Raw genomic sequence first — 26,253 nt, 5'->3', positions numbered from 1 at the left:
ATATATGCTATATATTCATGATTGGATATATCCTTCGTGATATAGCCAATGATGAAGCTGTCAGATGGTGATCGTTCCTAAAATCTTGAATCAGAAGCAAAGAGCCTTAGTGCTCAGCGTGAGCTCGTTAACACGTATCAATCCTATGTTATACGATCGGAACAGACGTGGCCTAGGTTTTAGCAAGATGAAATTGCGGCTGGGCAAGATGGACCTATTTTATTTTGTAGACCATTCGGAAGAGTTAACATCAGTTAATGTTTCAGCATCAGCTCTCATCATCGTCAGCTTTCATCATCATCTGCTCTCTTCTACATATTTACGGTATAAGATTCGTAGAGAACTCAATCTTGTAAAAGAAAGCACTTTTATGAAAATTTTAAGAATAAAAGGATGACATCCCATGTAATTGCAGTTTTTGATGATACACATATGTAGACGTACTTCCACCAGTAAATAATGAAAAGATAGGAAGAAGATTTCGAAAGTCAATACAGTAACTAGTCAATCTATAATATCAGCTTGATCCTCAAAGTTTTGTTCGGTACAGATAAAGATGTCAAAAAATGAAACCCTGACTGTAAAAAAGATATGGCAAAAACATAAAATTGAGTGACATTAAATAGATTTTCAAAAAATGGAAGTTTGTTATGAAGAATGTCACAAATATGTAATGTGATTTTTCCTGTTAAAGGTGGCTGCATAGAGGATGTTCCTTTATGTAGCAAAACTTTTTGTGTGTTTTAGTTTTAAAGAAAAAGCTCCAAGGAATACACTCTTAATGCTGGCTAAGTTGTTAAACGTCTGGAAATAAGATTTGCTAAGATTCTTTCTGTTAAGTAATTTTAACATTTTTTCAATTTTATTAACAAAATACTCCAGGTGTTATAGCAGATCAGCTGGCACTTTTGCTTGCAACCTTGATTAATAGGAAATAAAGCATATACTTCAAGTGGTTTTCTCTTTTTAATTTTTCTCCTGATTTGTAAATAAAACATCACTTTCTAAAGTAGCGTCGAATAATTTTGGACGCTGAGGTAGATGGTTGCCGCATGACAGTTAAGCCTGCTTAAGCTGCAGTCAGGCCTCATTAAATGAATCAAGTGTTAATCTCTAGACAAATCAACTATTGTCAAGACCATGATTTTAAATTTAAATTTTAAATAAATACGGTTTAATTTAAAATACATACGGTCTATAAGCTTTAAACCTTATGTGATTCTTGATTTGCAGTAGTTTGTATACATAAATATCTACTAAACAAAAATTTTAAGACTGAAAATAAAATTATGAAAGTAACGCTACCATAAAAATGAAATTACAGCTGTGCTTTTATTTATCTAGCTAATACTTTTGTTTCATATTAGTGATATTAACAAAAGCATGTAAACCTTATGGTGATTTCAGAACCGTAATTCCCAGTCACTGTTTGTTCTACAAATATAAAATTATTTATTGCTCAGATTTATTTTAAAATATTACAGTTAAGCGATTTACATGTTTCAGTGACTACAGCTTATACCAGTGCACTGTTATCATGATTCATGATGACAAAGATGTTGATAGACATCATAAATGGAAAAGTTACAAACAATCTGATGGGGAAGAACCCATAGAAGTAACTTTTGAAGATATTAGTGCAGCTGCATTCAGAATAAAAAGTGGAATACGAAAGACAATATGTGAGGTATATATACACCATTTAAGAAGTTTTTTATATATATACATATATATATATATATATATATATATATATATATATATATATATATATATATATATATATATATATATATATATATATTAGAAATCCTATGCCCTCTCAGATATACTTAGTATGGATGTGTATGTCAAAAGAGATTACATGCAGGTGACTGGCAGGTAAGCAAGTTATTACTTCTTTTAGTTTGACAGAAATGAGATATTTTTAAATAAGATAACATTAAAAGTACAGTTAAATAATTTGATAGCATAAAAGTAAGACATTGTCTACCTAAGTTTCACTTTGATTTTTGAACTTCCTGTGAATTAAAAATGATCAAGATTTGGTTTCAAACTTTCTATAATATTTTTAATTTTTTTAATATATCAATATTTTTATAAATAAAATGTTTTTTATACAAATATAATATTTTTTGTAATAATTTCTTATGTTTATAATGATTTTTAAAGTTTGTTTGAATGAATTTCGGGTAAAGTAGGTGAAGCCTAATGACTGTTAAAGTTTTGTATTTTATTTTATTTAACAGTTTTAAAATCCTTCTTGCATATTTATTTGTGTTTTAGTTTTAAAGAAAGAGGTGCAAGGAATACACTCTTAATGCTGTCTAAGGTCAGTAATTGTCTGGAAATACTTGCTAACTAGAATTTTTTCTATTAAGTAATTTTAACATTTTTTCAATTGTAGCAACAAAAAACTCTAGGTGTTATAGCAGCATCAGCTGGTAATCATGCACTAGCTTTAGCATATCATGGCAAAGAGTTACATATCCCTGTTACAGTCTGCATGCCTACGAATGCTCCAATTACAAAAGTCAGCAGATGTAAACAATATGGTGCCATAGTCCATTCAGTAGGCACAGATATTATTGAGGCAAAAGAGTTTGCTTTAAAGATTGCTGCAGAAAAAGGGTGTGTTTACATTAATGGGTAAGTTTTGTTAGTGGTTTTTTGATCTTTCTTTTTGTAAGTGCCTGAGTTTATTTTTTGATCTTAAAGATAACCAAAAAGTTTTAAATATTTAATGTATAGGACCACCATAAACTAAACTTTCTGTTTAAAATTTTACCATTTGTACCAATCTAACCATTGTACAATCTAAAGACAAAAAAGAATTAAGGAAATTAAAATTGAGTTTGTTTTTGATCTCACTTTTTGTAACCTGAGTTTGTTTTTGACTTAACCAATTAAAACATTAAACAAAAAAAAGTTTAAAGTTTTGTTTAAATTTTTGTGCAAGTTTCATAATATTTAGGATTTTTTTTTTTAAAAGGATTCAAATTTTTTTTTTATGAGGATAATTCCAAAATTTGATTCAACGTTTTTTTTTTAGTTTAAACTGAAATTAGTTTTGGATATAATTTCAGTTAGTTTCTGTTATTTCAGATGCACAATCTAAAAAATGTTTAAAATAATTAAAAATATTCTGAAGATATCTTTAACTCAAACTTGTATAGAGGTAAAAAAAATAGAAAGAGTTAAAATAAATAAAATAGTTTGAAACAATTTATCTGAAAATATTCAGAATTATCTTACATAGAATTGTTCAAACTTAGAGTTAACCAAAAAGTTTGAAATACTTGATGTCTAAAGGACCTCATTAAAATAAACTTTCTGCTTAAAATTTAACCATTTGTAGCAACCTAACAATTGTCATAGCTAAAGAGGAAAAAGAATCAAGGGAATTGTTAGTTACAGCAAGACCTGGAAAAGAAGAATTACAGACTTCACCTAAACATGATTAAAAAAAAAAAGGGGTTAACCACCCTTTATCAAATAGAACTTTACTTTAAGAAGCTAAATAATATTACATAATAAAATAGTTGAACCCTAAAAGATTTTTTTTCTTAGATATGACCACCCTGACATATTGGCTGGTCAAGGTACCTGTGGTATAGAGATTGTTGAAGAAGTTAATGGCATTGACGCGGTTGTGATACCTATTGGAGGAGGTGGATTAATTGCTGGATGTGCAGTTGCTATTAAGAATCTTCACCCAGATATAGAAGTTATTGTAATAAACTTTTCTTGATAATGCTACAGTATTTGTGTTCTTGTATATTTATAATATTTACTTTACAAAGCTACAGATTTAATTGATTGATAATGTGTAAATATTAAGAGATTACTTAAGATTTGAACAAAAAGTTTACAAAATGTGTAAATGTTAGGAGAAGATCACTTTAAAGATTTTAACAAAAAGTTTGGAAAATATTTTTGAAATTTCTACTAAATCTATTGTTGAAATATAAAATTGTTATACTAAATTTATGAAGCATATAATGAATCATTTATCTTTTTCAAAAAAATATATATATATTTTTAGATTTACTAAATTAATTTACTTGGAAATATTCTTATCTTTCCTGAAAAGTTGTCTCCTAAAAATAATCTTTTCCAAAAAAACTTTCTTTTCTTAAGTACTAAACTTAACAGACTGATAATGTTTAAAAGTAAATTTTGATTTTCTTACAAAGACTCTGTGCACAAGCATTTCTGCCTTTAAGTTTCATTTCCTTTAGGTAATTAATTAGTCTATATTTCACACTTTGTGCGCTTTTTATGTTTTTTTTAGGGTGTAGAAAGTGAGAAATGTGCAAGTTTCAAAGCTGCATTGGATGCTGGAAAGCCAGTAAAAATAGATGCTGACCAATCATTAACATTAGCTGATGGTAATGTATTTAAATGATATTTAGCACTAACAAGCTTAAAGCACAGAAAGACCTCAGGATCAAAAATCTTGTGTCTTCATCCGCACTACGATATTTAACATTTAAAATTTTGACATTTGAAATTTTGAGTTTTATTTGTGTTTAAGGTTTGTGTGTTGCAAAGGTGGGAGATAATGCATTTTTTACAGCTCGTCCTTACGTTGATAAAGTCATTTCAGTGAGGTATCCCCTCTTTTTTATCTTTGCGATGTTTTTTGTGTTAAAAGTTGATTGATGTTTATATATTTTTTGAAAAACTTTCACACTTTAGTGAGTCCTATATTGCTATGGCTGTACTTCGCTTAGTTGAGCATGAAAAATGCGTAGTTGAAGGAGCTGGTGCAACAGGGCTGGCTGCTGCACTCTCAGGACAATTAGCACATTTAAAGGGCAAAAGGTTTGATCTTTGTTTTTTAGCTGTTTATATTGTAACATTTTTATAGCTGCATTCTGCTGAAAGTTGAGTTATGCACATTTTTTCCATGTTTTTAAATGTTGTTAGACGTTTCTGCATGGTTTTGAGTTATCTTGCTTTAAATGTTTAATAAAGTTGTTGCTGAAAAAACAACTTGTTAATGTTGAAATGATTTTTTATTTAGGGTTGTTTTCCTTTTGTGTGGCGGAAACATTGACTCAACTGTGCTTGGAAGAGTTATTGAACGTGGGTTGGCTGCAGATGGGCGATTGGTCAGATTTTCTGTTGTAATTTCAGATCGACCTGGGGGTTTAGCTGAACTTACCAAGATACTTGCAGATCATGGAGCTAGGCAAGAATTTTTGTGTTATTTACTTTAGAAATTGTTAATGTAATGTGTTAGTTAAACAAGAACCAACTAAATCTAAACAGTTTAAGTAATTTAAATATTTATAAGAATATTTAAATATTTATGAGAATATTCCAAGAGAATGTTTTCCCCATGAAAACATCTTCTTGGAAGGAAGACCCATGAGTTATTTTACAATTTTTTTCTAGTGTTAAAGATATCTTTCATGAAAGGGCATGGCTAAAAACAACAGTATTTAAAGTAGAGGTTAGTAAGTAGAAAATGGTAATTCAATTTTGAAATCACAATGTCATGAATGATCCAATAATACAAAATACGACAAATATTAAGTCAAAATTGAAGGTTACTTTTTTTGTGATCAATTTTATCTTTTCTAACTGGTGACCTTAAATGGTTTCCCAAAATTTGGGACCTGATTTATGGGCCTAAAAACAGCAGAAAGTATCTCAGGAGTTTTTGGATTTTATCTTTTCATCATATTCTAAAATGTTTTGACATGCAATACTAAAATCAAAGTTTGAGATATGCAGGGGAAAAGGGTATTCAGATTCTTAAGATCAGATTTACATGTGTAATTTTGTAATGGTTGATAGTAGAGAAAAACAAATGAATTTTTCAGTACCGATCCTCGAATCAGTATGAGATAAAAAACAAAAAATTTGATACCTAGTTTTCAATCTTCTCTACTGATTATTTAATCGTTCATGACATCATGTCAAGGTGTTTTTTAATTGTAATTAAGTATAAATGTACAAATTAAACAGCAAATTAAGATTTGCCAGAATACAGGATCCAGGAATACCTTCAAACTACTTAGTTTGAATATTTATTCATTCAAGGGTTTGTTAATGCTCCTGACGTAGTTAGTAAAGCAAAGCACTTCTTCTGATTATCTAATTAAAATCTTTAAGGTCAATTCATCCTTGACTATCATTTTAACTGGATTAGAAATATATTACTTCGCCAGGTGTCTTGAGCATTGTTTTCCTTCATAACTTTTATTACATATATATATATGTTGAACTCTTATCAGAGGCAAAAAATTTCTTATATAGCTAAATATATTAATACTACTTGTTATAGTCAAAAATTTACTTTTTCAGTCTTTGGTAATTTTTGATGTATTTGTTAAACTTGGTTTTTGCTTTTGCTTTGAACACTTTTTAAGGATGCAGAGCTTTAAATGGTCTTTTTTTTTATATACAAAGTCTACTTAATTAAAATTACAAGTATTAAACACTTCTTTCACGAGACGATCAATCATTTCATTGTTGTTAAACCTTAATTCTCTAATATTATGAAGTAGGTCAATTCTCTTTACACTTTAATATTTGAAAGGCTGTTAATATACAGTCAATAATATATAGTATACATATTGCATATATTAGGTGTATAACTTTGCTTCCGCTGTTTTTTTCTCAAAATTTAAGGCTTTATTCTCAAAAATTGGCAGTACATTTATGGTTCAAATTATTTTCCATCGCTAACCACTACTTTAACAGCAAATGAGTCCCGCGTCGAAAGAACTCTATCCATTGAGGCGATCCACGAATCAATCTAATTTTACACTTCCCATTTCAGCGTTTCCAAGTGTGTTTTCACCGGTCGTGCTACATCGGGGGCGAGCATTGTTGTGCAGCAAAATCACTTTGTCGTGCTTTTCCTCGTTTTGCGGCCGTTTTTTTCTTTAGTGCCCGTCTCAAACGCATCATTTGAGTTTGATATCGTTCGCCTGTAATGGTTTCACTCGGTTTTGCAGCTCGTAGTACACTAGACCGAGCTGGTCCCACCAAATATAGAGTATAACCTTGGAGCCAAGTAAATTGAGTCTGGCTGTTGATGTGGAAGCATGGCCGGGCAAACCCCATGATTTTCTGCGTTTGGAAGTATCATAGTGAACCCATTTTTCGTCTCCAATTACAACACGGTGTAGAAATCTCTTCCGTCGTTTCCTTTGAAGCAGCTGTTCACAAGCAAACAAACGCCATTCAAAGTCCCTCGGCTTCAACTCGTACGGCACCTAATTTCCTTGCTTCTGAACCATTCCCAGGGCTTTGAGGCGCCATTTGAGGGGCTTGGAAATTTGAGGCGCCATTTGAGGGCCTTTGAGGCGCTTGGAAATGGCTGGCTGAGTCACATGCAATGATTCTGCCAACTCTTCTTGGGTTTGGCGAAATATATGAAACGAGTAGAATATAACTTATGTTTGGAAATGGTGCTTTCGACAGACATGAAGTTGCCAAATGACACTTTAGATCCGACAGTTCTATTCACTACGTGTCTCTAACGACATCTATCAAAAAACGGCGGAAGCAAAGTTGTATAACTAATAATTAAGTACAAAACAAGCACAGTAAATGTGAATAAAATGAAGAATTTTGTAAATCGAAAATTTATCTTCACAAAACACCTTGGAAACCTGTTGGCCTTTTTTTTAGTTCTTAAACCATGAATAACAAAATACTAGGGAAGAACTTTTCTTTTTAAGTACTTTCAAGGTTTCTCCTTTCAAAAATGGAGAAACGTTTAAAAACTTTAAGACACGGGTGTTTACTAATAAAATATTAAAACAGAAATAAAATTTCACTTTTCAAGAATTTTAACGCAACAACAAAGGATAGTAACGTGTGATCAATAACATTTTGTGCAGCGTTCAAAAGGACATCTTTTTTTTATAATGAAAACAGAAAAGAATATTTTTTTGTTATATTAACTTCTCAGCCTTTTTTGAACTCGAGGACGTACTCTATTGAAAAGTCGTTATACTAGTTGAAGATCATTCTTCTTGACCTCCGTCTCAGAATTTCCCTATTGCGATTTTCATCGCTTCGCGTAGACCCTTTTTTTTTTTTTTTTTTTTTTTTTCTCTTCAGAACATCCAAAAAACCTAGACCGACGACGTTTGACAGGTTACCAACTTTTGCAACAAAATAATGGATTTCTCATTAACCTATCGGAATCTCTTTTGGAAAGTGCCAACCAGACGAGCAATCTTGAAACATTTCAATCGGTTGATAATTTGCACTAGCAGGAATTCATCAAACATCTCTCGAATAGAAAATACCATTACTGGCTAGTGTGGTGTTTACCGAAGTAAAATACGATTTTTCTTAAGTTTTTCAAAGCACATACGATGAATAGATTACACTGCAAATAGATATCACTCTGCTGGTAATCTATTCGCTATTGAATATTATTTTAGTCGAATGGTTGTCTTCTCTATCAGCATGGCAATTTCTGATTGGGAGCAATGAAATTTCTGGGTGTCTTGCCGGGTTGAAAATAGTCGAACAATGTTTTTAGGCGCTTGACATTTTGTTTGAACATTTGGTTTGGCAACCTGACAACTACCCCCGGGCTCTCTGATCTGTTCTTAACACTTTTGATTATATCAGGATTGATGTTTCGATAAACTTTTTTTTTTTTGCTTTAATATGTTTAAACGTGAGTTATTACAATTGGAACGATTTTCTCGATAAATTTCGTATAACTTCTTTTTTCTCGATAAATTTCGTATAACTTTTTTTTTCGTGCCAACTGTTTTGAGGGTGCATTCGAACATTTTTGATAAAAAAACTATAATGGACAATTTTTTATTCGTCGCTAACTTTATCTTCATTTATATGAAGATTTTTTTTTGTTGATATTTTTGATTATCTTCTTCGTAGAATAAAGTGGTCTGCGAAGTTCGCGATTACGAACACGGCTGTGAATTGCGAAAGAAATTAGAAGCGAAATACGATGAAGTCAATTGGATGATGTACGCCATTCACGATGAGTTAGAGCAATAAACATCATCAATATTAATTAAAATGTTAGTATTCAGAATTTCAATAAAGTATTGTATAGTTATATTTAATAAATTTTTGTGTCATTTTTACGAATGTTTAAGTTTTGTTTTTGTTTCGTAAAAAAAAAAAGTCAAAAAATCATTCCGGACTGCATGAGTCAACCTCGCAAATCTATGAAACGTCACTACTATCTTTAAATATATTTAACAACTACAAAAACTGTTGATGGGATGAATAATGAGTGAATTGGTGACGAGTTCATTGGTCATTAGAGACATCGTCCGCGTGACGAAGTTTATATAAATTATAGCTCACTTTTTATGTTCAATTGTAAGCAAAAGCTATTACTTGGCAGTCATTCAGTTATATAACTTTTCTAAACTTGTTCATAAATGGAATTAATTGGATTCAAATTGTCGTTGAGTCTCACACGAGGAATGCAAAAACGGAGAAACAAAACTACTCTAAAGTAAGATTAAAGATTATTGATCCATGTCTAAGTTCTTCATTTCAATAGATTCGGATCATTTATTCTCAAAGAATGTGTTGCCCATCCAGTATTTTGCCTTCAACAGGTTGTGGTTCAAGACACTTAGTAATTATTTGAATGCATTTATTTAAATACCATTTAGTGATTACAAAGGACAATGAAGGAGGAATTATAATACCTTTTTCACGTGTATTAAACAGACAACAAATTAAATTTAACAAAAAAGTTTTTCCTGTGTTTGAAGGTCCGATTAAACAACGTTATTTTTTTATTGTTTTTTAAAAGTAAAAAATCAAATATATTTGTTTAATATAAATAAATATATTTATTTTAATAAATATATTAACAAATTCGTTGGGTGGAAAATAGTTAGACATTGGTATTGCTTGTAAAAATGTGAAAACTAGTCCTGTCAGTCGTTTTTCAGTAGAGGAATCAGTAAATGAAACGTTTGTATTTTTTTCTATAAATGAAATAGGTTTAAATGAGGATTGTGCAACTGTCAAACCTCTATTTATTATTTTTGATGTTAAGTTATATGGAAGTTCCATAAAATATTGCTGTAAATGTTCATCTTAAAAAATGTCTGGTCGAGGTAATCTTCTATTTAAGAAATAATCTTAAAAATTGTAAAGTACTGCGTTTGTTATTCGTTTTGTTTATATTGTTTGTTATTTGTTTTGTGTTAGTAGTAGGTTTACATAATACTTCGTTAAAGTTAGTTACCTTCAAATTTTGATTAAAATCTTTTTGAGTTAGATTCCTCTTGATACTCGGTGTTGCTGAGTCGCTTTTGGTTAAGATGTTCTCTGTACTCGTTATAGGTTGGTGTACTGATGGGGAATCTAGTATCGTAGGAACAGAAATTATTGCTACCTTTTGCCGGAGAGATATAGTGTCCATAACATTGCGCACACTTTTTGCATTCAGCAATGCATGGGGTTGACGTGTAAAGGTACTTTAAGCGGATGTAGTCAATTGTATTTCCCAAATGCTCGATAGATTGAATCTCCCGGATGGTAATTATATTGCTGCAATCTTTGCAAATTGTTGCATTAGCTGAACGGGACACTTGATAACATTCTGCACAATGTTTAAGAATCGAGGTGGGTGATTGACACAAACATGTGTCACCAAATTCCATATCAGGTTTTCCTCGTAATGATTTGCATTTGATAAACCTTGCCCGGCTGGAGTGATTGAAGTATCAGTTAATAATTGCGCGCACTGTTTGTACTGGTGTTCCGTCATTACAACATGGCACCAGTACAAGAGAATGATAATGCAATCCCATATTGCATCCCTCAATGTTCGACTTCAAAGATCTTTTTACCTTCGCATCCGAAGTAGGTACCGCTCCAACGATACCTACTGATAATATGGCGCGGAGTACTGGAATATTTGTACTCTGAGTCAGATACTGTAGGAAATAAGCAATCCGCACAGTTATTAAAGTACTCTTCCATTTCGATGAAACTTTACTTTCTTTAATACTCGTTTAATTCGTGATCAAAAAAGTTCTTTCTTTAATAGTTCTCTGTTTTCATAAAGTTTGACAAATCAATTTAAACATTCTAATGTTACCTTACTTTTAACGTCTAAATCGGTTGACTTATTGCATACTTGGATACTTGTTTGATGAAAGTAACTTGTTGATTTCTGAAGGTTTTGTATTAGTAACTTTAAAATCTATTTGTTCTTCTGTTTCGTCTTTCCCTTTTATGAACGATTTGAGCTGTTCTTGTTCAACACTGTCTACTAATATTTCTGCTAAAATATCGTCATCCATGTCGTTATAATCGTTGTCAATTAAGAACGCCATTCTTCGTACTGAATCCAAACTAACCAAGCTCAAGCTCAAAGCGCAATTATAATCCTGCTATAACGTCATGCACTAATCTGCGCTTTTCTCTGTTAATCCTGGGCATAAATCTATTGACGTCTTAGTAATTATTTGAATGCATTTATTTTAATACCATTTAGTGAATACCGAGCCAGTTTTAGCATCAGCTTGAAAACTATGGCAACCTCTACTAAGGACAATGAAATCGCCAATTGAACAACAAATACAAAGGCGTGAATGACTTAGACTTATAGTCGTAAACAATCACGCGCAGATTAACGCAGGATTAAAGATTATTGATCCATGTCTAAGTTCTTCGTTCCAATAGATTCGGATCATTTATTCTCAAAGAATGTAAAAAAAAAAAAAAGAAAAAAAAAAAAAAAAAAACACAAAATAAAAAGATATCTTCATTTCTTGGGTCTTAATAAAAACTTGACTAAAGAAAATTTTTTTTGTTTTTAAAGTTCGACAGCCGGCGATTTTAATGGTGATGTTTTTTTTCAAGTTGCTTATAGCGCTTTGTTCCATTAACTACAGATCAGGTCAACATGGAGATGCTGGATAAGGATGATGATTATATGGAAGAGCAAGATAAATGAACTCGCCAATCTGGTAAACCTCATTTTCTCAATCAACACAAATTTGATAATCTAGTGAGAGGTTTGAATTACCTTAAAGCTGCTGCAGAACTAGTTGCATCCAGGTTGAAAGAATCTAATCTATTGAAACTAACTGTGAGATTGCCGAGTACCGAACGAAACATACATCCTTTGTTCAGTATTTTAAGCCAATTTCTCTGTTTCTGTTCAGATGTGATGGGGCTATTCCAAGTAATTCATATCTTAAATAACCTGACCGATAGTGACAATTTGTTGACAGTCCTACAAAGAGTTTAAAAGCTGTACTACTTTGACAAGGGAAATCCTTCCAGCCGGACTCAGTGTAATCATTTAGTGTACTTATAAAAGCAGACTACAACTATGTTAAAAAATTTTGCTGCAAAAAATTCAGTATGATTACTACAGAGAGTTCAAGATGCCGTATTTTCTTCTTGGACTGCAAGAAGAATTCATCAAGTATCCTTATTTTTTTATGTTTCTGGGGCTGAAGAGATATTGCAAATTGCTATCTGCAAAGAGAATGGGCTGAAAGAAAAGATTTTCAGTCAGAGGTCTACAAAGTGAAGAATGCAGTTTAAGTACCTGTGGATAAAATTCTTCTGCTTTCACTCCACATAAATTTGGGCTTGATCAGTAAGTTTGTCTAGGCACTGGAGCAAAGTGGTGAAAATTTAAGGAGACCAGATCAATGCTTCGTAAACTATCAAAGTTTTAGCTGGTGTGTTTAAAGAACCAGAGTTAAAACAGATGTTCGCATCAGAAGATGCTCAAAACAAAATTTCAGAAAAGTCTTGGTGCTGTGTATAAAGAACATGGAGAAAGGTTTCACCAGAACATATAGGTAATGGAAAAGTGGTACCAAGGGAGATGGGATAAAGCCATGATTGGTCTCCACTCAGAAAAGCCAAAAACATCTAATTAATATTTCTGAACTTTTAAAAGTTTTAACTGTAGTTATGTTAACTTATGTTATATTATGTTCTTGCATTTAAATTTAACTTAAAATTCAATTTAAATAAATGGAGATCACAGGGGAAAAACCACACGTCACAAATTTTAATATTATTTGATAACCCCTTCGTTTTTCTTCTTACCATATTAAATATTGATCTGTCAATGCAAACAAGTTAAAAGATCACTTGTCAACAGCAAAGAGCAGTTAAAAATACTATAATCTGTGGAATGGTAAGACATTTTCAAACTTTAAAATCTATACTTCTTAAAAATTGCGAAATGTGACATTTTTTCCCGTGTGGTCTTCTAATGTTAATTGTAGTTTGTTTATCTCCACAGCCGTTATAGCTAGATAAAAGCTGAAATGAATTCAGTTTTAGAAATAAGTTCAGAATCAGCATGCAAAAATTTATCTAGAAACATTAAAAATATAAATCAAACCAAACTTTCATAAAAATTTGTTGCCTTGTGTAATTTTTTACCAAATCAATTTGCTGGTAAATTTAAAATTAAAACAAATGCTAAATACGATAAATGATCTAATCTACATGTATTTGAACCAATCTACATGTATTTGTATCAAAAAATTGATACTACAATAATGTTTTTAAAGAAACAACATCACGACTTTCGCAAAAGTATGAAAGTATCAGTATGTAAAGCCAAAAGGAAATATGAAAAATCAATGCCATATAATTCTAAACAAACCAAAGACATTGCGTGGCGTTTGGAAAAGTGGAAGCAAGTGCTTTTCACCAACGGAAGAAAATCACTAACGGAAGTAGTGAAGTTATTAATAGAAAAACCAAAGCTTAAGTTAAAAGATTTAAATCTATAAAATATATCAAATAGGTTTGTGTAATGTCTATGCAGATGACAAAGAATTAGTCAAGATCCGAATAAGGTCCTTAAGTAGTCTAACACAAGAACTATACACTATTTGGTGAAGAGTTCCATTCAAAATTTGTAACAACCTTGTCAAATCAATGTAAAGGAGATGGATTGATTGAAAAAAAAAGGAGGGCGATATATCAAATTTTGAGGCTTGGAATTATGGGTCTGAAATTATGGGTAGAAACAGGGAATTAAGGGTCTTAAAACTAAAAAAGTAAGCTAACTCTTTGTGAACAACAGCGGACTGAAAAAAATCGCATTAAAAAAAAATGTACACTTTTTTTAACAGAGGGGATTTCTTCACTGTTAAAAAATTTTCTCAGGAAAGTTCGGGCGGTTGAGGAATAAAAAAAAACGGTTAGGTTTAATAAGAATTATTTTTAATATAAGGTACCATCTTTTTATTAAACATGCTATACAAAAGAAATGCATCAATTTTTTTTTTAAGAGCCTTTATAATTTTCATTTTTTAACCACCATTAAAAAAAAAAAAAAAAATCTAATAAAAACGTTTATAAATTTCACAGGAATTAAAACTTTTTTTTCAGCAAACGTTTTCACAAAACTGCGCTTATACTTTGATATTCGCTAAAAGGGAATTTATTTTTTTTACTTTTATTTTTTATACTTTTATCAAGTAAAGAAAAAAAGCCGAAAGAGCAAACACGCCTGCATGAATGTTCGGAAGCCTATTAGCTATTGACCTTAAGCGGAAATAGTATAAAATTCTAAATCGTTTTATGAAGATACGATTTCTAGTAACTTTAAATGTATGTAAAAAAATAAATATCTTATATTCAACAAATCTCTTTACGTTGCAAAGGGAACGCACATGCTACGAGGAAGGTCGGTCCGGATAAAGTTCTTTCAGTTGATGATCCATAAGTTTAATAGAAAGGTCTTGCATGGCAGGTAAAACTAAATATTTCTGAAAAACAACAGCAACAACTTCATTACAAAAAGAAGTCATTAGAGAAAGTAAGAAAACAAAAATGCTGATACAGTGCAAAATTATTTTCGCAAAATCTTGATAAAGTAAGATTAACACAAAACCTTGAATTCTTCTTTTAACTTCTTTTCAATCCAACTGGTAAGATAAGTGAGGCGAACTTGTTTATCACCGACTTTCGGAGAAGCTGATATGAAGATTGCAGGGTTACCTCGAAAACCAAACCTAGAAAGTAATCTATTAAAGACAGAGAAATTTCACATTCAGTTCTTCAGCTCACATTTACTTGTGTTTTCCTAAGCAGAAGACGCATAAAACATAATAATGCTGACATAATATAACAATGCTAATCTAATTGAGTCGTTTTGTGCACAAATTGATTAACTCCTTATAAACACAAAAGTTGAGAAATGCGATGAAATAATGTAAATTTTGTTTTAAAAAACTCTTTTTTTATTAAAAAAAATTTTGTCATTTAATGTTGTTATAACTTTATTATTCAGAAAAGTTATTTCAAACATAAAAGTATCAATGGACGATATCAAGTGCTTTGACTTAACCCGCCACTATGTTAAAACACCACATATTTTTTCTAACTTGAAAATTTTATGACTTTTCCTAGATTGACTTCAGAAGAAAAAGTGAAATGCTGCGCTTATTCACATTTCCATGCAAGCTGTACAAAAAAAAAGTGTAAAGGTACAGAGATGGAGGACAAAAGGAGGGTTAAACTTAAGATTTTTAAAAAAATGAAGTTCAATAACTTGTGCACTGAACGATTCAACTACTGAAAAGAAAAATTTCTTCTAAATTAATACAATCAATAGTGCACACATACCATAGCCTGTTTGATGGTGGAGGTGGCAAATTAACCGCTAAATTGCCTTTCAAACTCTGTATTTCAACTTTAAGTATAATAGGCATTTTGCGGAATTTCTCACACACTCTGGTATAGGCTTTCTTTGCAAACTCAGTCTCTGCTACTCGCTTTGCAATCTTTGACTTAGCTAACCAAGAGACCAATCCAACTAGTTTTTTACCTGGGCTGCTTTCCAGGAAAGCTTTTGTTCTAAAACAGAATAACAGTTGTTTCTAAAATAATAACTTTGTCTTGAGCTGTAAATACAGGTTAATGAATAGTCTTCACCCTGAACAAATCCATCTAAACTTAGTTACGTTACGTGCATGGGCGCCATCACATTAGGTAAGAAAGATCGTGCTCTAAATTTTTAGAAAAAGTTATTTTTCCTTTTTAAAGCTTATTGAAAGCCGCAGTCCTAAAAATAAAATACATATTTTTCGAAATAAAAACAAAAGGTATATTTATCCGGTTTTTTTAACGAACCCAAAATTAAAGTACCTTTTAAATTTCATTTCTTTTAAAAATCGCTAAACTACAGACCAGAAAATTTTCAAACTAACTTTTCTCGAAATAGTTCATTTGTGACTTTTAGGGTCTTTTTTGAAAAATTTCTAAGGAATGTTTTTTTTCTCCAAAAAAATTTGCGTACGGAGTTTTATTTGCTATTTGTTGATTTCCGTAAGTGGAAGGCATCCTTAAATATAAAAATAAAATTTCTGAAAATCCGAAGAAAAACTTGGTCCCCTTGCCCTAATGTGCGGGTCTACATAACTTCACGACACGTTTCTGTAAGTATGTCACTTGACTATTCAATATTTAGGATTTTTCAGAGTTTTTTTTAACTTCAGCTGAACAACTCCTAGTATCACAACCAATTTTGAAGAGCTTTTGAGGAGCCATTTTAATTTATTTCAACTTAATGAGCGAATTACTCTGATAAACGAAATTTTAAATTATTTTCATCTTTACGGGGGTTAAAGGTACGCCGCTGCGAAGCTTCAGAATTCTAGTTAAATCGAATCAGAAACTTGTTTCTTGTTTTGATTTGAGCCTATTCTCAGATTCGTCGAGAGAGGGAGGGACTTAGGGAAAGGGGGGAGGGGGGAGAGGAGACTGGCGAAGATTTGGGCCTTCCGCTGGGCGAGGTCCCAAGAGATAGTGAAAAAATTTTCGAGTCTATTTTTTTTTTCTCACAAGAATTTGTGATTACGTTTTTTTCAATAGATAAAAATTATTTAATAGGAAAAAAAAGTTTCATGTATTCTGGGTTTTTTTTTCTTTAAAAAATTTTTTGTTAGTCAGGCAAAAATCAAAAACCAAAATGATACAGTCCATAAAAAAAATCTGCTAATGACCAAGAACTTAAAATTTCCCAAGACGGGGATTTTATGAAAACAAGTTGGTTCTTCTATAAAATGAGCGGGCGAAGACATCAAACGTTAACCCATTCGCTGGAAGAGAAAAAGAAAAAGGAAAGAAACTACAGTTTGGAATTCTTTTTCTTTGTCTTTTTAGTTTTTCCCTGCACCTCACCCGCATTACCTGTTCTCCTGAACTTTCAATCATAAAAAACTAAGTGGGTTTTGATAAACTAGCTGCTGTTTCAAAAATTTAATAGACTTATCAACTGGAGATGAAGAATTTTAATAAAAATAAAAAAGAGGGACGGTGATCAGAATGCCTCCCCTTCTTTAGAGCTGCCGCCGCGTTTCTAAGATGCCTATATATGGAAAGAAAACGTTTAGTTTTATAAGCTCAAGTGAAACTAAATAATACTGCTAAAAACTTATCCAAAACTCATGCTACTACTTGTTAGCTAGCTTACAGAAAAACTTCAGATCAAATATTTCTATACACATGTATTACTAATCGGAACAAGGAGGAGGGAGAGATAAGCAGATGGGTCAAGTGACCCTAAAAATATTTAAAGAATTTTTTATTTGAAAACTCTGAATTTACAAATCACTTGCTCTTCAATAATCGCATCTTCCTACTTAATTTCTAAGAGAAAGAATTTTGATCTTTTACGATGATTCTTGCTTCTCCAATCAGTAAGACTTTCGAGAGATCTGCTATATTAGCTATAACAATTATTACTACATCCTGCAGCCCGTTTTATAAAAATTATCAGTTTGATACTTATCAAGTATTCTTAATACTATTTTTAATCTTAATATTGTTAATATGCCAGTCCCCAGGTTGTACAAATATACTAAAATATTTAGCACTGAACTTAAATATTCAGTTTTGTTAAAGCAAACCTCATAAATATTTTAAACAAGAAACGGCTTTAGAGAAATCTATAAAATGTAACATATGTGGTCGTGTAAAAAAATACCTACCTTATCGAATTACACACATTCAATTCGACACTTCGAATTTCTTTATTCGCAGAGGCAAAGTAAAAAAAAAAAACAGTAAAAATACATTATTGTAAATTTTATTCTTTGGGCGAAAAGTCTTCAGAACTTTTTTAAAATCGTTTTCAAACTCTATACACATGCAATCTAAATCTTTGGGTTCCATACTTTTACACCAAAAAAATCCTGAATTTTTACTTTAATAAGTGGAGTATTAGAAACATTTGTTTCTTTTTGTTTTCAAGTTTACTTTTCATTTTAGAGTGTATATTTCAGTTTAAATTATGGAACACTAAAATCCCAGACCTTATTACTAATATTTATCGAACAGCTGCATAATTGATTTGCCTCAATCAAATGATCAATTATTAAAAGCAAGTGTTTGAAATAAAGCTATTATCATGAAGATTGGCTATTGTTTTATTTTCTGCATTTATCAAAAATATAGTTCTCTAAGCCTCTTAAAAAATTATTTCTCATGACTAAAAAACGGCTAGTTAAAAGTTTTCCTATTCAATAAGTACTTGTTAAAGAGATTTTATCTAACTTAATTTTCTAGGTTTTAATATAATTTAGAATTATATATCAAATATAGAAAAATTAACACAAACCTTGGATCTGACATAACTGCACTACTATCTGCTTCTAATCCTGAATCAGGTGCATCAAAGGCATCTAAATATATATCAGGAATTTCATCATGGTAAATACTATCATTTTCATCAAAATGACTACCACCTATTCCTCCTTCAGCCTCACTGGTGCTGGATATATCTGACATTTTTGTGGCACTATTTCCCGATTTTTCTTTTACAATACCAGAAATTAAACCTGCATAGTAGTCTACGTTGAGTTGAGTTTCCAGCGTCAAAGTAAAAGAACCTTTGTAAGATACTTGTAAATCCGACCACACACCGTACTCGTCGAGAATAGGAAGAGATCCTTTGTGAATGATGGGAATATTATGCCCACAGTTTAACTCAGTTAATTTTATGTCCATAATAAATGGAGGAGTGTTGATTTTGCTTAAGCGAGATTGGATTTTTTGATGAAGCTTATCAATCCAATAATTATCATGCCAAAAATCCCAGAATGCTCTGCCAAGGAAAACATTCAACCATGCTAAATATGGTTCAACTTTTTTCCCATTAATATTTTTTTGCATTAGATGCTCACTTTCAGTAATTAGTTCCACCATGTAATGGGGATAAGATTTTGCAGGTTGATTAGAAATACGTTGATTTTGTATGTCCTCACATGTAACTTGATGTTTTAAAGGAAAAACAGAGAGTTGAATTCGATAAAACCAGTCTTCTTTTTCTCGGCCTGTATTTAAAAACAAGTAAAATACTTCTTCTTCTTTGTTTGTCATCAAATCATTCTTACTGTTCTCATCATTATGGTATCCATTTAAGATACTGTGTAAATTTAAAGTGAGCTCTTCAAGAGTTAATTTGATTTTTCGCTTTTTAAACTCACCAGTAGGAACTGCAAACTTCATTGGATATTTCTTATTCCACAGACGTCGCATAGGCAAATCATCAGGTTTTAAATGAAAAGAACATTTTGATAAATCAAAATGGTATTCATGCTCAAATAAAAATGCAGGGTCCTGATTTTCTGTCAGCTCTTGCCCATTTGGTTTTTGCTTTTTCTCAGATTTCTTGGGACGAACAAGAGGCTTGTCTGTCTTGCCTAGAATATTATATTGACACATAAAAATATAAAAAGTGTTTTCATGAATTGCAACATACGCATCTTTCATGGAAGACTTTTCCATGAAGTAATCACAGTATGTATCTGCAACTTGCAACCAGCCCTAAAAATAACTTTTTTAAATGCACTGAATACATTTACTGTCATTTTAGCATGTATTTGTGTGTAAGTGTGCGTGCATGTATGTGTCTACAAGTAATTGAACATAAGAAACCAAGCAAAAAACTTGAAGTAAAAGATAATATATACTTTTAAATCTTTTGGTTTTTGTAGAATCTCTGCTTTAGGCAATCTTTTGACTTCCTCAACAACTTTCATGTTTTCTCCCAGCAGAACTTTTAAATCATGACGATAATCATTGATACTGTCAACTGATGGACATAATTTCAGAATTGTAAAACAACAGTACAAGTATGAGATGATAACACCAGTAAATATTCCACTTATAAATATGGAATAAAAAGACATCATGTAGCCGTACATTAACAATGAAGCAGCAAAGAGCTGATAATAACTCATGACTATAGTTTGTCGTGGATACAAATTATCTTTCAAATCTTCTTGAACATAAAGTTCAGTTAATGCATTAATTTCTAAGTCACTGACAGATACATCTTTGCTTAAAGAAGAATCTGGAGACAGAACATCTGAACTGTTCGCCAATACTTTATTTTGAGAACTTAACAACTCAGAAAGAGTTAAACGAGGAGATTTAATAGTTTTTGAATTATCTATTTTTTCTGTCTTTGGGTTGACATTAACTGTGAGTTGAGCACTATTTTGATTTTTAAAAAGTCGACTTTTAGAATTTTTTTCATTTTGAGGAACTCGTTGAGAAGATTCCAGTAAAGGAAGGTGACTTTCCTCTGTCACCATGGTAGATACACTAGGATGCAAGGTTGACTCTGGGGAGATTTGAGCTATTTTTGAAGTATTTACATCATGATTATCTTTATGCATTAGGTCGGTATCATCAACAGATGAACGCTTGTTGTAATAGTCCTTAGACTTAGATATGTAGTTATGCAATTGCCCTTTTAACCAATGTGTTTTGGTAGATTCTTCCTTCTTGTTTATTATTTGTTCACATTTTATAAAACTTGTATCAACAGAGTTTTCATAACTGTCAAATGACAATGAAGTACAATTTAAAAGTGTTGAAGGCTTTACGCTTTCTTTTATCCCTTCTTTATCAGTCGAAGTATTATCAGGAGCATATTCATTTAACTTTGCTGCTGAAGATGATTCTAAAACCAATTTTGAAACCTCCCCAAAGTTTTCTAAACTACTAACAGGAAGGCCTCTGTAGTTTTGTAAAGAGGTTTCTGATTTTCTAGAGCTCTCATTTTTAGTCAGAGAGTTATAGGCTGCATAATTTGAGTCTTGATTAATATTAACTAAAGATCTGAAAGTATTTTTCAGAGGCATATGCTTATTAATCAATGGAACATGATCATTTTCATCATCATCATCATCAGATGTCTTGAGATCACTCATTGATATTGACATGACCTTAAAAACAATAAAGAAACTCTTAAACTGATTTATTATATCTATTAGTAATAGAAATAAAAAAATTACATTTACCTTAATAAAGCACATATTAATCCATAGCTACAAAAAGAGAATTAATAAACAATGATGCACAGCTAGTATTTAATTTAATAAAATAATGCAAAAAAAAAAAAAATTTGCTACAGAATGTATACAAACAAACAAAATTACCATTAAGGTTTCGGTGTATACCTATAGAGTTTGTAAGGGTTAACTTTAAACGAAAAAAAAAAATTAAAATCTTTTAAGCTCCATAATTTTATGGGGAAATATATGATTAATTTAAAGAAACGATATGACGTGCATTTGCTTGATAAACATGCGAACTCAGTTTATAGAAACTGTTTTACCGCTATGGCTTAAAATTAGAGAAAAAAATTAGAAAAAAAGATTAGTAAGTTTGGCCTCGGACAAAACAAAAATTAATTATTGCAAGTTTCACCGACTTAACTTTTCTCGCTGTCATATTTTACGAAATTTAAATATGAATTCATGGAAAGCATATTATTATTACAAGTTTCTAATAAAAACGTATTGTTAGTTTTTAACAAAACTTATGCTGTTAGTTTAAAAGAATCTTAAATAGATAGCTACATGTTAAATTTGATAACAAAAATAATTAGTTCAAAATTAATAATATTGGGATTTTTTTTTTTCTTGTATAGATTTTTTGACTCTCTAAATCATGAGCCCCATTCCACATGGTCCCGCTGGCCATTAACCTTCCTCCTAACCTAAAAGCCTGTATATATTAACCAAATATGGTTGTGTCTTAAATTTTAAAAAGGTCTTTTTTTAAATCCTGAGTGCACCACTACTGCACTCCACTTACATGATATAGATGAGTTAGATCTGCAATTTACATTCAAAAAAATATAGCTCTATCATCTTCGTTAAACAGATCCCGCTCCTTAAGTGAAGATGCTAATACTCACGGATGATTTGTGATAGCTTATGGTTTTATTAAACTCATGTGGCATTTAAACTCATTTATCAGTATCATTCTTGTTTTTATGCCTGTTTCCTTTAATCGTGCTATTTAATCATTTGTTGTTTCAAAAGAAGGTGCACTTTCAGTATCAATTTACATATAGGAAAATGTTCTACTGAATTTAGTTATATCCCATACCCATCAATTTCAATAAGCGATAACCTAAAACTGATATGCTTGAATAGCAGGGAAATGACGAGTGTAATATATCGAGTGAAATAGCAAGGCTAGAGATGCGAGAGGGCCTAAGGAACATCGCAAATAATAAAAAAAGGGAATATTTTTTTCTTGCGAAGGGCGTAAACGCCTTTATTTAAAACCACCATGACGAGACCGAATTTTTTACTTATTAAAAATAAGTGCCGCATTTTTACTTACTAAAAATAAGGGCCGCATTTTTACTTTAACAGTTACATATTGTTTTAAGACAGCTAATTAAACGAAGCAATGACCTAAAAAAGACCTTCATTATTAAGCGGCGTAAAATGTTTTTTTGCTTTTTAACTGTGAAAAAGATTCAATTATTTAAAGATTTTTTTCAAAAAGCAAATTTTCTTTCTGAATGTTGTATTTTAAGTTTTCAGCGATTTTTTTTGCTATTTTATTCAGCAGTATTGCCATTGTGCTTTCATTTAATTTTATATAATTTACTTGATTTTAATTTCACTGCCGCTGTTAAGTTTATTAAAGCGTTCAAGAGTGGTCTGCTTTTTCTTCAGCGTTGATTTATATACTTGAAAAGTTTTCAATTGATATTATATAGGAGCAGAATTATCGAGAGGGGGGGGGGGAGGGGAGGGGTTAGAGATTTGGTCTTGGGCCTCCCGCTGGCCTACTGGTTATAGTGATGAAAAAAACTTTTTTACAAGGTCTTTTGAATTGACATATGTATAGCATTTAAAACATTTAAAAGTTTAAAAAATTATAGTAGCATTAAAAATAAAAATGAGAAACTTTAAATAAGTTAATAACGAATATAAAAACATCAAAGTATATCGTCGTTGTCGCCAGCGAACCAATTAAGTCAAGATAATTGAGCCAAATCACTTATGTTCAAAATTTACAAAATAACGCCAAATTTAAAAAATTATGTTCAAGATTGCTTAATTATATGTTACAAGATTATTGAGTTCACAAAGATTTATAGCTGATTACATGATATTTACAATATGAAAAGTTTTTTTGCATATCTTGTAATTTAGTTTTTTTGGACGCGTTTTGCTTGTGACAACGACGATATCTTACAACTCTGCGGGAGAGTCTAACTGCGCGTGCGTAACAATTATATATTAATTAAAGTCCAAATTCACAAAAATTCCGTAAGATAAAGTGAAGCAAGTTTTTAAAGTTTTTAATGCCAGTAACCGTTTTATTTAAACTGACAATAATTCATTTTTGTTTTGTTTTTATTTATCATTGCGTCATTTCAGGCTGGCAAAACAAATCTGGCTGGTAAAAAATTTGCTTCACTGCGGAAGCGCGAGTTAGATATCTAGTTAATATATATCATTGGTGTGTAATACGAAAAAAAAAATTTTTTTTTACACCGCTTTGCTAAAAGATTACCACATGGTTTTAAGTAAAGCTGCAAAGACTTTGCTTCAATGAAAGTCTTTTAATGTTTTAAGAAAATTAGAAACCCGGATCCCTCCCCATTTTTAACAGCATTTCGCTGGCCGTGAGTAGTTTTTAAGAAAATCTTTAAAAAATTTATAAAACCCTAAATAAAAGAAAATAACTCTAAGTTTTTGCTTATTTATAAAATTATTTAAACAAATCGACAAAAATAAAAAAGAAAACAACCCAATCAGGTTAGTTTTTTAAAAAAAACTTTTGGTGATTCGAGCCACAGAAAGCATTTCTTCTTCTAAGGTTTTATTTCAAAATCATTATAGAAAAATGCGACCTTTTCCTTTATTTTTCTTTATTTGTTTATTTTTTTCTTTATATAATCAGTTAGACACAAATTTTAAAAGAAAAAAAATTTACGTCTCATTTTTCTTATCTCCTTTGTTCATCTTCATTACTTCTCTTTCTTCATTTCTTCTTCTTCTTGTGTACAGAAGAACGTTGACTTTCGGTTTTTTTAAGATAACTCGAAAGCATAAAAACAACAAATGAAATCAAAATATTTGGACAGAATTAACAATCATTCAATGCAACATCTGTTCGAAATTATTCTTATAATAAACGAGCGAGTCGAATCTTTTTTTTTTTTTTATCTAAAGCATAAATACAAAAGTTTATATATGTAAGTTATACAAGACCGATTAATATAAAAATGAAATATAAATTCCTTTAAAGTTATTTTTTTTTTCATTAATTATTTTTCTCCATCTACCTTTTTTTTGTTTCATGAATTTACTTTTTATGGGTTCTCCATAAAAAATCTTCAAAACTTTATTTTTATAAATACTTAATCTTTAACGCAGAAAAATTAAAGAAAAACACAGAACCTGGATGACTGATTTAAAATATCTATTTCTTAAACGAGCAACGGGGGAAAAAACTTGAAAGAACATTACTCCCTTGATCTAAAAGATCAAATACAAAAAACAGAAGATTAAAGTGATGATTTCTTATTTTACTACATTTCAATAATATTGTTCATGCGAATATGATTGAGTCAGCTCCGTGTCGATCGAAAACGGCGTTTACAAAAACATAGTTCTATTTTCCTAGGAAATAATTTATTCTGTTATATAAATTATTCTGTTATGTAAATTATTCTGTTATGTAAATTATTCTGTTATGTAAATTATTCTGTTATGTAAATTATCGAGATTTTTTATCCAATTATTTACAGCACACTTTTCCTTTTAATTTCCTCTTAAAATTTTCAATTGGAATTTATTTCTAGCAAGTTTGCGTGGTTATCCTCATTCTTCACGAAACTGACATTTTTTCATCCATATGGTCAACAAATGTTTTGGTGATGTAGCAAAATCAGTGCAAAGTATTGTGTAGAAGCCTCTCCGATTTCACGAGAAAATTTAGAGTGCTTTTACCACAAAAAAATGTAGTTATTCTATGATAAGTACACCGCCTGTTTTAAGGATTGCTCGGCCAAGCTTTTCAAAACAAACACAAATCCCCAATTTTATGCTCTGCGGTAACTTGCTTTTATTGTCAAAAATACTTGCCAACAAAGAATCAACACTGTTGTATTGTGCTATCAATTCAAAAGCAGACTGCTCTTTGAAGTGATAGCACATTATAATCTACCTTTTATTTCTCCTGATTCTGATAAACCTTTTCAAGTGGTTTTCTATTTTTTTTTTTTTTTTCTAAGATTATCTGATGATATACTTCTATGAACTAGACAACTCTTATAATTTTTACAAGTACATGAGAGATTTTAGACTATAATATCTTACTCTGAAACAGACTGTTTCGTCGTGTTAAGTGTTTTGACTTACACATAAAACTCGTTATTTATTTAACATGTGTTTATGATAGGGTTAAAATTTCCGTTTTTTAATTACTAGTGCGTTTTTTGTTGAATTATCGTGGGATTTCATGAAACATTTTTGGTAATTGGAGTCTTGTTTACTTTCTCAATTTGAGCTTCAGTAAAACCTCTGTTTTAGGTTTAGCTACATGTTTCCTTTCAGCATTTGCCAATTTTTAACCTTTAATGCAAGTTCCAATCTTCCTTAGTAACTCTGTTTGCATGTTCACTCCATGTTGACATCTTTCACGAATAGAGTAACCTTGTATATGGTTTCAATGTTACCCCACGATATGTTAAACTTACCCCTCCCCCCTCCGAGGACCCCAAAGAATTTTTATGTTAAGCATATACAGTTTATGAAATTACAGCTAATGAAATTTTGTTGCCTCTTATTAAGCTCAAAATTACTGTCTAGCTGATTCAAATTTGCGGCGTATTCTTATCCAGGTTTTGTTACTTGAGAGATACCTCGTACACACTTAGAAATCAGAGAGTACCAGGTAGTATGTTTACTCAGCGGAAAGCGTGCAGTGCTGACTTAAAAAAAAGGATGAGCA

At 31.0% G+C, this 26,253-nt stretch overlaps 2 protein-coding genes across 8 annotated transcripts; one reads left to right on the top strand and one right to left on the bottom strand.

Moving 5' to 3' along the window:
• Positions 1-1,014: 1,014 nt before the first annotated feature.
• LOC145184488 (uncharacterized) lies at positions 1,015-11,729 on the top strand. 2 transcript variants are annotated; one of them, XR_016454201.1, is made up of 13 exons: positions 1,028-1,687; positions 1,808-1,881; positions 2,287-2,332; positions 2,408-2,649; positions 3,571-3,733; positions 4,295-4,391; positions 4,538-4,613; positions 4,702-4,827; positions 5,030-5,197; positions 5,404-5,461; positions 8,884-9,029; positions 10,321-10,602; positions 11,480-11,729. XR_016454201.1 is itself a non-coding variant. In XM_080060177.2 (11 exons), the coding sequence occupies exons 1-11, from the start codon at positions 1,538-1,540 to the stop codon at positions 9,004-9,006; spliced, it is 1,323 nt and encodes a 440-aa protein (XP_079916303.2). In that variant the 5' UTR covers positions 1,015-1,537; the 3' UTR covers positions 9,007-9,099. The 2 variants fall into 2 exon arrangements, 1 of the variants encoding a protein (XP_079916303.2); XM_080060177.2 differs by lacking the exons at positions 10,321-10,602; positions 11,480-11,729 and having other exon boundaries at positions 1,015-1,687; positions 8,884-9,099.
• Positions 11,730-14,546: 2,817 nt separating this feature from the next.
• LOC145184293 (testis-expressed protein 2-like) lies at positions 14,547-24,440 on the bottom strand. Of its 6 annotated transcripts, none has more exons than XM_090092022.1 (7): positions 24,232-24,440; positions 21,285-21,311; positions 19,947-21,209; positions 18,593-19,800; positions 15,598-15,828; positions 14,864-14,984; positions 14,547-14,738 (listed from the first exon to the last, which is right to left on the bottom strand). In XM_090092022.1, exons 2-7 carry the CDS (start codon positions 21,297-21,299, stop codon positions 14,646-14,648), a joined length of 2,931 nt encoding a protein of 976 aa, XP_089948148.1. In that variant the 5' UTR covers positions 21,300-21,311; positions 24,232-24,440; the 3' UTR covers positions 14,547-14,645. The 6 variants fall into 6 exon arrangements, 5 of the variants coding, with proteins under 5 accessions (XP_089948148.1, XP_089948146.1, XP_089948147.1 ...); XM_090092020.1 differs by lacking the exon at positions 24,232-24,440 and adding an exon at positions 21,423-21,599; XM_090092021.1 differs by lacking the exon at positions 24,232-24,440 and adding an exon at positions 21,444-21,585.
• Between the last annotated feature and the right edge of the window lie 1,813 nt (positions 24,441-26,253).

Source organism: Hydra viridissima, unplaced genomic scaffold, assembly GCF_058129835.1.
Source record: "Hydra viridissima isolate aposymbiotic clone 2 unplaced genomic scaffold, HvirCarnegie_v1 scaffold_7, whole genome shotgun sequence".
NCBI classification, from domain to species: Eukaryota; Metazoa; Cnidaria; class Hydrozoa; order Anthoathecata; family Hydridae; genus Hydra; species Hydra viridissima.
The sequence above is the reverse complement of the archived record's forward strand: the minus strand, read 5'-3'. Positions and strand labels throughout refer to the sequence as shown.